General features: G+C 40.4%; 1 protein-coding gene across 2 annotated transcripts; it reads right to left on the bottom strand.

Moving 5' to 3' along the window:
* Positions 1-2663: 2663 nt before the first annotated feature.
* On the bottom strand, positions 2664-7690 carry LOC146634952 (uncharacterized). Of its 2 annotated transcripts, none has more exons than XM_085344222.1 (5): positions 7635-7690; positions 4162-4351; positions 3825-3983; positions 3471-3601; positions 2664-2872 (listed from the first exon to the last, which is right to left on the bottom strand). In XM_085344222.1, exons 2-5 carry the CDS (start codon positions 4340-4342, stop codon positions 2819-2821), a joined length of 525 nt encoding a protein of 174 aa, XP_085200348.1. In that variant the 5' UTR covers positions 4343-4351; positions 7635-7690; the 3' UTR covers positions 2664-2818. The 2 variants fall into 2 exon arrangements, with proteins under 2 accessions (XP_085200348.1, XP_085200356.1); XM_085344230.1 differs by having other exon boundaries at positions 7589-7674.
* Between the last annotated feature and the right edge of the window lie 5648 nt (positions 7691-13338).

Raw genomic sequence — 13338 nt, 5'->3', positions numbered from 1 at the left:
GTCCTTTTTTGGGGCTATCAAACTGTCAAGAAAACGACTATGATTTTTACTCAAGAATATTCTTAAAGTAAAAAGATAAATACTAATTTACTTTTGCGAGTTTGTGCTGGTGGCACTAACTGGCAGTACTTGTCTTATTGTAGTACCAGTATTTCCCCCACTCAGTGCACTGTTACTGCACCATCCTATGTTACAAATTGGTATTACAGAAAAGTATGACCTGGCCTGTCTGGAGTCAAAATAAAAAATTTAAATACAGGTGTAGCCAAGGTGATGTTACCTACAGCTTTGAAGCCTTGATTTTAGTGCTTTTGCCACCACTATATTAATTATTTTCTAATTGCATCACACAGAGACATTCTGTTGAGTAGCATCCAAAAAAAAGAAAAACTATTTCACTCACAAACTTGGAGAATAAATTTCTTGGACACTGTCAATTGATTGCATAGGAGCCGTATTATTGGTTAGAAAATTGCACTAAAAGTGGATGCAGTGAAGTCTAACAGACAGCTAACCTTAAAATCCTAACCCCTGAAAGCGTACCTTCACTCAGTGCTGATTGGTGGATCTCTGGTCCACGGAAGCAGCAAAAGAAATTGTTGAAATGGACATTTTAATTGAAGACAGCATTTTGATTCAAAGGATTGCACACAGTACATTTACCCCAGTATTTTAAACCCTGACGTCTAATATGAATAATACAACTTTTAAAGATCACATACAGGGAGTGCAGAATTATTAGGCAAATGAGTATTTTGTCCACATCATCCTCTTCATGCATGTTGTCTTACTCCAAGCTGTATAGGCTTGAAAGTCTACTACCAATTAAGCATATTAGGTGATGTGCATCTCTGTAATGAGAAGGGGTGTGGTCTAATGACATCAACACCCTATATCAGGTGTGCATAATTATTAGGCAACGTCCTTTCCTTTGGCAAAATGGGTCAAAAGAAGGACTTGACAGGCTCAGAAAAGTCAAAAATAGTGAGATATCTTGCAGAGGGATGCAGCAGTCTCAAAATTGCAAAGCTTCTGAAGCGTGATCATCGAACAATCAAGCGTTTCATTCAAAATAGTCAACAGGGTCGCAAGAAGCGTGTGGAAAAACCAAGGCGCAAAATAACTGCCCATGAACTGAGAAAAGTCAAGCGTGCAGCTGCCAAGATGCCACTTGCCACCAGTTTGGCCATATTTCAGAGCTGCAACATCACTGGAGTGCCCAAAAGCACAAGGTGTGCAATACTCAGAGACATGGCCAAGGTAAGAAAGGCTGAAAGACGACCACCACTGAACAAGACACACAAGCTGAAACGTCAAGACTGGGCCAAGAAATATCTCAAGACTGGTTTTTCTAAGGTTTTATGGACTGATGAAATGAGTGAGTCTTGATGGGCCAGATGGATGGGCCCGTGGCTGGATTGGTAAAGGGCAGAGAGCTCCAGTCCGACTCAGACGCCAGCAAGGTGGAGGTGGAGTACTGGTTTGGGCTGGTATCATCAAAGATGAGCTTGTGGGGCCTTTTCGGGTTGAGGATGGAGTCAAGCTCAACTCCCAGTCCTACTGCCAGTTTCTGGAAGACATCTTCTTCAAGCAGTGGTACAGGAAGAAGTCTGCATCCTTCAAGAAAAACATGATTTTCATGCAGGACAATGCTCCATCACACGTGTCCAAGTACTCCACAGCGTGGCTGGCAAGAAAGGGTATAAAAGAAGAAAAACTAATGACATGGCCTCCTTGTTCACCTGATCTGAACCCCATTGAGAACCTGTGGTCCATCATCAAATGTGAGATTTACAAGGAGGGAAAACAGTACACCTCTCTGAACAGTGTCTGGGAGGCTGTGGTTGCTGCTGCACGCAATGTTGATGGTGAACAGATCAAAACACTGACAGAATCCATGGATGGCAGGCTTTTGAGTGTCCTTGCAAAGAAAGGTGGCTATATTGGTCGCTGATTTGTTTTTGTTTTGTTTTTGAATGTCAGAAATGTATATTTGTGAATGTGGAGATGTTATATTGGTGTCACTGGTAAAAATAAATAATTGAAATGGGTATATATTTGTTTTTTGTTAAGTTGCCTAATAATTATGCACAGTAATAGTCACCTGCACACACAGATATCCCCCTAAAATAGCTAAAACTAAAAACAAACTAAAAACTACTTCCAAAAACATTCAGCTTTGATGTTAATGAGTTTTTTGGGTTCATTTAGAACATGGTTGTTGTTCAATAATAAAATTATTCCTCAAAAATACAACTTGCCTAATAATTCTGCACTCCCTGAATATGTGACAGCAAGTGGAATCCTAATCTACCAATCAGTATTGGGAAAAAACTGGTCAAGAGAGAAAAAGTTCAAGAACTGCTCTTTAGACGCTCCCGGCTGAGCTATATCCACAGCAATAGCTACGCAAGTACCCTAATTATTCAATTCAACACTTACCTCTTGGATATCAGCTTTCACTCCTTATACCTTTGAGCTTTAGTATTCAGAACTCTGAAGTGGTGAGACAAGATACCCTAGCAACAACAAAGTCATGGCTTGAAGTCCACACTCCAGCCTGCATGACCAGACATTTGGTTAAATTAATTATTTTTTTCTTTCTCTAAAAATGAACTGAACATTTTTAATTGATGAACAAATATAAATCTGCAGAGCCTTGTTCTGTACTTTATTTCAGGGTCTTCTACATGGTTCAGGAGCTGGTGATGAGTTTTTACACTTTCAGCATTCATAACATTTAGCTTGTGACACTGTATTTACATAATTAATACGGAGAATTAGAGTTCATAGTCTGGTTGACACGTTGCTCATAAAGTCAGCGAGAAACCCTCGGATTGGCCGGTTTGGTGGGTGTAGTGGAGTCAGACGCCTGAAAAGAAAAATTAAAGAATTTAATTCAGATCATTTAATTCCTTTAAATGTATCCTTTCCTAACTTTGTCTCAGAAAACCGACACATCTCTGGTTGCTTTAGGAAGTCACTCTTTGGATGGCCCCAGTGCTGAACCATATCTGCAGGTTTACAAGTAGCACATGCCGCCATCCAGACGACACCTTTCTTACTCCAGCAAGACGATGCTAAATCAAATTCTAGTAATGAGTAAAGCTGTTAAACTGGCCTGTCTGTAGTCCAGAACCGTCAGCCACTAGAAGCATCTCAAACTCTATGAAATCAAAGTAGGACTATATGGAGCAACTGAAATACATCAGTGGAAAGATTTGCCTTTCAAAGTATTACAGGTGATCAGACATTTTTTAAACATAAACAAAATTTCTCAGTGTCATCGTTTCACACATTGGTTATGAATGTTATAAAATAAATGGATAAAATAAATAAAGGCTTTAAAATGTTTCTGAATCTTTACATCATGGCTGCTGTGTTGTAAGGTTTTAATAAAGTTAGTTTGTAGTCTTAATGAAAAGAAGGAAAGCTGGAGAGCCAGACGGAGAAACGTTGTTTCTGCTCACCTGTCTTGATGCTCTTCCTCGCCCTGAGAAAACGGTGGTCATTCCCTTTTGCGCGGGGACGTGTCGGAGGGAGCGGTTTTTGGATTCCTTCAGTTCAGAAAGGAGCTCGGGGCTGGACAGTGACAGACGAGCTGAACAAAGACAATAATTTTAGTTTTCATATGGGTCCAACCAAATCTCTAAAACACAAAATGCCACACCCAAGAGTGGAGCCTGTTTGTTTTACATCAGCACAATAAACCAGTAACAGCTCGTCAAAGTCTCTCAGAGATATGTTTTCTATTAATGGGTCCTCTCCACCAGGGCGAGCTAGTCACTTCACATAGGTTAGGACAGTACTTCCAGCCGGCTCACCTTGTCTGTCCTTGAAGCCAGGGGACGGCGAGGTGGATGAAGAACTGGAGGGGGAGGAGGAAGGAGTGAGGCTGAAGGGGGAGGCCACAGGGGAGGTGGTGGAGGAAACCCCGCTGGATTCACTGTCGTCGCTGTGAGGCTTAAATTTGTTCCGACACTCTGGAAAGACAAAGATAAGAAGACATTTGTGGCTGTTTGTGCTTGAGATTTGGGGTTTTGCAATTCTTCTGTGGTAGTTTGATACAGAAACCCAGGACCACCCGGGCCCCTCAGGGCCCTGTTTCAGGTTCTGTTCAGTTATCCATCAACACAAAATTGAGCCTTAGAAAAAGGTTACCTCTTAGAAACTCTGCTTGCAGCTCAGGACTTCTGAGAGACAGAGTAAAAGGAGGAGGAGGGGGAGAGGATGAAGAGGAGTTCAGCTGGGTTTGTTTCCCAGCTCTGATCGAGGTAGATGTTGATGCCGGTGATGATGATGATGATGATGATGATGGAGGAGGTGGTGCTGAAGAATTCATGATGAACACCTGCAGTGAGACAAGCTTTAGTGAAGTTTTAATATATACATTTACTTATAAACAACATTTCACAGTTTTTCAATTTAACTAAATTTTGTTTATATAACATCACCTCAAGGTGCTTTATATTGTAGGGTAAAGACCCCAACAATAGCACAGTGGCACACTGAGAAAAAAACTCCCTTTTAACAGGAAGAAACCTCTGATAGAACCTGGCTTTTCTCAAATCTTTGACAAGAAACGACGGCCTGGATACCAATCCACAATGTTCAGGTGAGGATGAGTCCAGGTGAGATTGTTTCTTGGGTTTTGAATTAAAAACATTTAGCACAGTGATGTGGGAAGCACACCTGCAGGGCTCGATGAAAGTTTCATTTTGCCTGTCAGATCAGTGATACTCAACAGGGTTTTGAAAACAATCCAGATTTAAAGAACAAGAAAAATCAGTAACAGAGTGAGCAGATGAAGGCACAGCATTTTTGCCAACATTTTATTTTACTTTATTTACCAAATAAATACAATTTATTTTTTAATAATAAAAGTAAGAAATGTTAGAGAATACCTGTTAAAGAACACGTGTAAGTATGAAAAAGCAGGAGATACCTGTCTGCTTATTTTTATTAAAAGGACATTAAGATTTCTTTTACTGAACAATATAATACTGATAAAATATGCAGACTCCCTTTTCTCATTCCTTCACATGATGCACTTTTCATTCGGTGGTTTGGACCTTCTAACTGCAGACGAGCTTCATTTATCCAAAAGAAATGACTCTTTGAATGCCTGTCTTTTCATTAAAATCTCTAACAAACATTTCTGCATCCAATACTGACTCTAACTTAACATTAAACAAATCCGATAAAGTTCAGTGGCATGCTGGATGATAATATGCTGACTGAATAACTGTTTAGGAAGGGTAAGCTCTATATTAAAAGACAGACACAGACAAAAGTTGTGAAAACTCCATGACTTGGTTAATTACAATATAGCACAGATAATGTTTAGAGCTAGAAATAATCTATTACCAATCAATATTCAAGAGAGATGGAGGCTACAATCTGAATGGGAATAAGGTTTTTAAAAGATTTTTAAATAAGATTTGTGTGTCTGTGTGTAGGGCTCAATTGTGGAATGGGTTAGGGGCTAATAGGGGGATAATGTTGACGCGCCCGCTGTTCAAAACATAAGTCAAAGTTCCAGATTAAAAACTTCTTTATTTGTTATCAAATCCTTAAAATCTGTAGAAAAACAGTGATCAAAATAAACATTCTAAGCTTGAGCGGTGAGCAAAAGTCAACTTCCCCCATCACCCACTCATTCACAAAAATTCCCTCGGGCTGTGAACAGGTGATATAGCAATCACTATTACTATTACCGACACCACATGACCCAAAGCTACGCCTATCCACAACAAGTTGTTTTCGATATAGATATGTCCAAAAAACACAGACTAACAAATAACGCAGTTCTTAAAGATGACGGCGAGTCCACCACCAACAAAGGAGCACTATTTTGGACAGAGCTCAGTCAGATGATTTAATTCCAAATTGTGCTGCCAAGTCTTTGTTACGAAGTCCAAATTCTCTTGACTGAAGACATCACTGAGAAGAATGAAATTAATAGAGCGAGCACTGGGGAGGGCCATCCTGATGGCAAACGTGTGTCAGCAATCTCACAAACCGAATCGACAGGTGCCCGTGCAGATGTCATACCATCATAATCCACAGATTACACAGGTTAAGGGTTGATGACCTGACAGAGCCTCCCACAGACCACCAGGACACAGAAAAACCACACAGATTTCTGAGTCTGACTACACCTTGCCTCCAAAGTTGTCTCAACTACTGTATGTTTCTTTGGACTGGGATTATCTCAGTCCCCAACCAGCAACAGATACAGGGGTTCAGCTTGGAGCATTCACCATGCACTTAGATCAGGTCAGTGGGCTGCAGCACTCCACAAAAACTCTTGAAGAATGGCTTGATGTGCAAAGACTTCTATGTGAGAGTCAAAGCTGCCTGATTTTAGTGCCACAGACTTTTTAGAAACCAATGAGAGACACTCTTCTTCTTCTTCTTCTTCTGGTTGCTCCCTTTAGGGATCATCATGGCGGATCTGCCTACCTCACTAACAGCCTTCCTTTACTACATCCATAAACCTCCTCTGAGGTCTTCCTCTTTTCCTTCTGCCGCTTTTGTCCAATATATCCACTCTCTATTCTGTCTTGTTTCTAATGACTTTTATTTCTCTCATCTCCAGGGCATACCTCCACCTACTACCTACCACTCCTGACTTCCTCATCTGTAGTGCTCCTTCTCAGCATGAAGCTATACTGCTGCTCAATAGTCACCTCTCTTCTTAAAATAACGGCTCTTTCCTACACTGCATGCTCCTATCCATGCTCTAAATCCTTCCCTACTCAGCTCAATCCTCCAATGGGTCCATAAGTTACAAACTGAACACCATGTTGTATTTGATAAGACCTGGAAGTGGAGACTGAGACCATAAACTCATTAGGAAAGTATTAACTGAGGTGAGAGATAAGTTGTGTAATAGGCTCATTTTCTCATAGACTTCCATACAATCGGACCCCAGATGTCGCCCCCATAGGGCATCAAGAAGATTGCAGGTTGAATGCACTTCAACAGTGGCTACATCAAAGACCTGCTGTTGGAGAATGTCGTTTTTAATTGATTACCTGAACAACAATATTTCTGCTGTGCAGTTAATTGTACTAGCAGACCATTCAAGAAGTCTGTGAATGAAATTCTTGGATTCTACTTGGACTCAGAACTAATGACCAGGTGTCTGTCTGTGTCTGTGTAATGCTCCTCACTCTATGGATGCAGTCCAGAAATCAGTCTTCTATATACAATCAATTATTTTCGTTCTAAAACAAAGTAAATCAAATACTTTAAAATACTGCAGTGGGAAATGTAAGATCAAACGAGCGGCTCTGGATACTTCCTGGAGCGACTGCCATTAAGTCATCAGGAGGTTCAAACAGCTGAGTAACCACAGGTAGAAGCGATCACACTGACCATGAAAACTTTCCCCCCAACTTTGATAAACCATAATATTCTCATACAGAAGTGTGTTAGTGTTTTCACCTCATATATAAACACTGGCCCTGCTATGATGTCACAGGTGAGGCCTTCAGTCACATGACTGACCTCTGAGCTGGACCTGCAAGCTCAGATTGAACATAGGATCAGTGACACAGGCATTAAATGTGGTCCCCCTCACCCCCAGCTGTGAATCTGTTCTTCCAGTTCTCCCAGTTTGTACTCACTGGCTGGTGTGAAGTTCCTCGGCTGGTCGCAGCGTTGTTGGTGGTGTGGCGACTGAGCGACAGTTTCCTGCATGCAGGGCAAAGTCTGCTCTGCTCCCTCCCTCCCTACACACACGTGCGCACACACACTGACACCTACACACACACGCAAGCCCGTTCAGCTATCTTAGTGAGGACATTGACATAATGCTTTTCCTAGCCCCTTACCCTAACCCTAACCATTAAAAATGAAATCCTAACCCTAACCCTTACCATCAAGTGATCTTTTGCTTTTAGCTGTACCAAGGTCGAGGCTGGTTCATAGAGGTGATCGAGCATTTGCAGTCGTAGCACCTAAGCTGTGGAATAATTTACCCCTACACATCAGACAGGCTCATACTGTCAATCTTTTTAAATCTCATCTTAAAACACATTTTTATTTACTGGCTTTTAATACGGCATGAGAGTTGTTTGTTAATTCATATTTGGTGTTTGCTTTTAATACTCTAAGTTGTTTTATTATGTATGTTGTATTCTTGTACAGCACTTTGGTCAACGCTCCTGTTGTAATTATTGTGCTATATAAATAATTAAACTATTAAACTACCATAAAGCTAACCATAACCTAATTGTAATCCTGACACTAAAACCACATTTTGAGCCTCAAAAAGGCCTTCAAATTTGTGAGGACCGGTGTGTGTGACTGTTGGCTCTCACAAGACAGCTAGACAGGAACAGACACACACACACACACACACACACACACACACACACACACACACAGACTGTAATAACAGAGAGAGAGAGAGAGAGAGAGAGAGAGTGTGTGTGTGAGGAAAACTTTGAAAGCACGCACACGCAAAAGTCCATATTAATTATTGACGTGCTTTTATGACAACGTTACCATGGAGTCCAGGTAGGAAAATAAGCCAGCTGGACTTTTACCCTCCTAACACACACCGAAGACAGAGTGACTAATGTTCAGACTTTACATTTAAATACTCTCTCTCTTTTTGTGTTACAGCAAATGTGTGTGTGTGTGTGTGTGTGTGTGTGTGTGTGTGTGACAGAGAGAGAAGGTGATTAGGTCTTAATGTGGTCCTGATTCCACCTGTTACGGTGGCCCTGAGAGGCCAAACGGACTGCAACTTCAGAAAACACTTGCAAAAAGAAAAATGCTGCAAAAGCAAAAACACCTGCAAAAGAAAAACACCTGCAAAAAGAAAAACACCTGCAAAAGAAAAACACCTGCAAAAAGAAAAATGCTGCAAAAACAAAAACACCTGCAAAAGAAAAACACCTGCAAAAGAAAAACACCTGCAAAAAGAAAAACACCTGCAAAAAGAAAAATGCTGCAAAAACAAAAACACTTGCAAAAGAAAAACACCTGCAAAAACAAAAACACCTGCAAAAGAAAAACACCTGTAAAAAGAAAAACACTTGCAAAAAGAAAAATGCTGCAAAAACAAAAACACCTGCAAAAGAAAAACACCTGCAAAAAGAAAAACACCTGCAAAAAGAAAAATGCTGCAAAAACAAAAACACCTGCAAAAGAAAAACACCTGCAAAAACAAAAACCCCTGCAAAAGAAAAACACCTGCAAAAACAAAAACACCTGCAAAAGAAAAACACCTGCAAAAAGAAAAACCCCTGCAAAAGAAAAATGCTGCAAAAACAAAAACACCTGCAAAAGAAAAACACCTGCAAAAACAAAAATGCTGCAAAAACAAAAACACCTGCAAAAGAAAAACACCTGCAAAAACAAAAATGCTGCAAAAACAAAAACACCTGCAAAAGAAAAACACCTGCAAAAACAAAAACCCCTGCAAAAGAAAAACACCTGCAAAAACAAAAACACCTGCAAAAGAAAAACACCTGCAAAAAGAAAAACACCTGCAAAAAGAAAATTGCTGCAAAAACAAAAACACTTGCAAAAGAAAAACACCTGCAAAAACAAAAACACCTGCAAAAGAAAAACACCTGTAAAAAGAAAAACACTTGCAAAAAGAAAAATGCTGCAAAAACAAAAACACCTGCAAAAGAAAAACACCTGCAAAAAGAAAAATGCTGCAAAAACAAAAACATCTGCAAAAGAAAAACACCTGCAAAAACAAAAACCCCTGCAAAAGAAAAACACCTGCAAAAACAAAAACACCTGCAAAAGAAAAACACCTGCAAAAAGAAAAACACTTGCAAAAACAAAAACACCTGCAAAAAGAAAAATGCTGCAAAAACAAAAACACCTGCAAAAGAAAAACACCTGCAAAAAGAAAATTGCTGCAAAAACAAAAACACCTGCCAAAGAAAAACACCTGCAAAAACAAAAACACTTGCAAAAACAAAAAAGTGTCCAGAGTGAGGACAGACTGAGGGACACACTGCCACTGGCATGCACAGATAGAGACGAGGTGGTGCTGAAGCACTTGCCCTTTTGCCCTCAGTCCAAAAAAGTGCCCTTTTGAAAGACGTGATTTTTTTTTTTTTTAAAGCTGCGCGATTTAAAAAGGTGTGAAAATAATGGCTTGATTTGTGCCCCTTCTTCAAAGACACCCGAACCCTGTCGCTTTTTCACTGTCACCGTGTCACGTGAACACGCTTGCAGTTCATTTGTTGTGAGGCGTGTAGCAGCGGCATGACATAGGACTACTTGGAGTAGGCATAGTAGGCTAACTATAGCGACTGGGAACCACGGCGGACAACACGGCAGCTCTTTCCCTTCCCAACCAGTCAGGTAACCCATGAATCGAGTGAAATTATTCTGTTTGCCCTCTAAGACCAACCTGCAATTGTTTTGTTGTGAAGTAGCCTGTCAGAAACTGCACATGACAAACTTTGCCAGCTTGCCCCCTCCATCCATCCATATGTATAAACAAAAAAACGACACATTTAAAATGTAACCTAAACCATTTAGGCAACCCTACTCTCCATCAATTCCGACCTTTTTGCATACACTACTGAAAATATCACGTTATGCTATAGGCTACATGCCGTTAGGCAGAGGGCTCTTTTGAGCCCATTTTTCGTTACAAATTTTAGGATGATCTCACGGAAATCTGTGAATAAATACAAAGTTTTCAAACTGAAATCAGTGACGGGAAGACATCACACTTTTTAGAGATGGAACTGCAGAAAAACCTAAAACCTTGACATGATTATGAATAATGGAATTATGGACGTTTCTCCGTTTTTGTGGATTAGCCTTTCCATAACTAACGTCAACTACTGTCCTACTTTGGTAAGATTGAAATTAATGTCTTTGACTGTCTTTAGTAGGTGTCTCCTGTGAGAAAGTTAGAACACCGTCCAACTGTCTAAAGATGCAGTCTTTAGCCTAACTGGTTGTTACTGACTCAGCGATGCTCGCAGACATTTACGCACTGTGTTGTGACCTGATTGTGATAGAACAGTGACGTTGTTATTGGTAGTTTGAAGGGTACGGTGTTGGGGGTGGTGCATGTTAAAAGTTTTGAGAAGCACTGGTTAGACATGTTAATTTTTTTTGGTGTAACATATTGGCAACATTAACACATTAATTTGCTAAAGGAAAAATAGGCAGTTCCCGATTGCCTGTGAAAACGACCATTCTGCCCTGTTCTTGTAATGACCACAGTCAGTCTTATTCGTTCTCATACATTTTGGTCTATTTATTTACTAATTTCAGCAAGCATAATGCCTAGGAAAGAGATGCTGAGAAAGGAGAAAGAAAGGGATCTACAACAGGCAGCCCAGGGAAGCAGTTCTCTGCTCTCCTGGATGAAAGCAAAGGAAAATGAAGATGAAAGGTAAGAGTCAAGGGCAGAGTCAGGTTCTATTTTAATGTTTTAATGTAACCTGCTCCTTGCAGTTAATTCTATTGAAAAATCTTAAAAGCTTTTCACACTTAGTTTTTAATGAACTTAATCAGCAGGCATTGAGCTAACTATTATTTTGTACCTACGAAAGTTATTTCTATGTTACAAGACTTGCAGTATGGGTTATTATTAAAACTATCTGTTTAAGCTTATTATTATGATAAATAATAATACTATTATTATTATTATTGTTCCATTGTAGTCAGTCACAGCAGGGAAGCAGCTCTATGCCATCTACCAGCATAGCAGAAGAGGGAGATATAGAAACAGATGAAGCCGCGACCAATGCAGCAACAGGTTCAGTTAGGCCTACAGACACTGATGTAGTGCTCTCTGAAGACCACAATGAGGAAGAACAGATCGATCACATAATGTCAAAGTTAGCAGCTTTACAATACCCAACAGATCCAACACACATCCATACATTTAAAATAAAGCGCAATGACAGATACGTTTCAATGTGCTGCCATTTTGATGCTCCTTGATGACATCAGTGACAGTGACCCACCTAACCTGGCCCAAGGTGATGCTCAGATGTACAGAAATGCCATTACTTTTATGTTCATTCTCTGCATGGAAATCACCACACCAGTATTCGAAGTCACTGCTTTGGCATCAGATTCTCTGCAGGAAGAAGGGTTGGACCATTCCACTGCCTACAAGGTAATTGATGGTGTGCTTCACACATTGCAAACCATGAGGTCTGAGGAGAAATTTGGAGAGATATTTAGATGTGCATCAAAGAAGGCAGAGAGTTTCAACATTCCAGTACCTACCATGGTGCCTGGTCAGGAGAGAAAGCGGAAAGTTCCAGTGCGTTTCCAACACAGCAACACAGTGTCTCAAGTAGGTGCTCAGGTTGAGTCAGTGGAGGCATATTTCAGGAGTGGTGTATATTTCACCTTTCTGGACATCATGACTGGGGAACTGAACAGGAGGTTCAAAGGGGACAATACTGGAAGCCCAACGGCCAGAATCATTCAGTCCTTCCAGCCCTTAACTGTGCATGCTAACTGGGTAGGCCCACCAAACCCAGAAGCCATTGAAGCTGTCCACATCCTCTGTGAATTCTATGGAGAAGATGAGGACCAGCTCAAAACAGAATTAAAGGTCTTCCACTCCAGCTTTAGTTCAAAAGACCTCAGAGAAATATTTCTGATACTGAGGGAAAACAATGGCCAGCTGATCTTTCCTGCCTTTGTCAAAATGATTCAGATCTACGCAACACTACCAGTGACAACTGCGACAGTTGAAAGATCCTTTTCAAAGCTAAAAATAATCAAAAATAAACTAAGAAGTTTGTGTGGAGAAGAAAGGTTGTCTGATCTCCTCTTGTTGGCCATTGAGAAAGATGTGGAGATCAATTACAACGAGGTCATCAACATCTACAAAGACATGGCACCAAGAAGGATGCTTCTTTAGAGCAGTACACTCCATTTAATGGACACTTGAGAATATGTATGTATATAGTTTAGAGTTGGATACAGATTTTATCTTTTTGTGGTGTGATTTTTGATTTTTAGAGAATGTTTTGAAATAAAAGTCAAATTGCATTTAACCTGTGCGATTTTTTTATTATAAAAAGAAAAGGTTTTCCACATATGCAAAAAGTGCCCTTTTTTCCCCCTGGAGCACTTGCCCTCCAAAATGTCTGTGCACGCCACTGCACACTGCTGCACATCATCTGTGAGGCTTTGCACCCCTGATGATCCACCAGGATAAACTCAACAGTGTGTGAGGAAGAGGAGGAGGAAGAGCCATCAGCAGCTGACAGATGGAGAGAATAGACAGACTGTTCCCTGTTTGTGAAGGACTGCTAGGAAAGTTTATTAACATAACTGTCTGTCCTGAATCAGTCTTATTAGGTAATGTTC

Source organism: Diplotaxodon limnothrissa, linkage group LG3, assembly GCF_057381915.1.
Source record: "Diplotaxodon limnothrissa isolate DT_005_m linkage group LG3, D_limnothrissa_male_GT1.1, whole genome shotgun sequence".
Taxonomy (NCBI): domain Eukaryota; kingdom Metazoa; phylum Chordata; class Actinopteri; order Cichliformes; family Cichlidae; genus Diplotaxodon; species Diplotaxodon limnothrissa.
The sequence above is the reverse complement of the archived record's forward strand: the minus strand, read 5'-3'. Positions and strand labels throughout refer to the sequence as shown.

Bases quoted from the DNA above. Each gene is read 5' to 3' on its own strand.
- LOC146634952 (XM_085344222.1), bottom strand. From the start codon at position 4,342: ATGAATTCTTCAGCACCACCTCCTCCATCATCATCATCATCATCATCA. The intron at 3,984-4,161 runs GTAACCTTTTTC...TTGTCTTTCCAG, and splicing joins GCAAGCAGAGTTTCTAAGAG to AGTGTCGGAACAAATTTAAG. The intron at 2,873-3,470 runs GTGAGCAGAAAC...TTTTCTTTTCAG, and splicing joins GAGGAAGAGCATCAAGACAG to GCGTCTGACTCCACTACACC.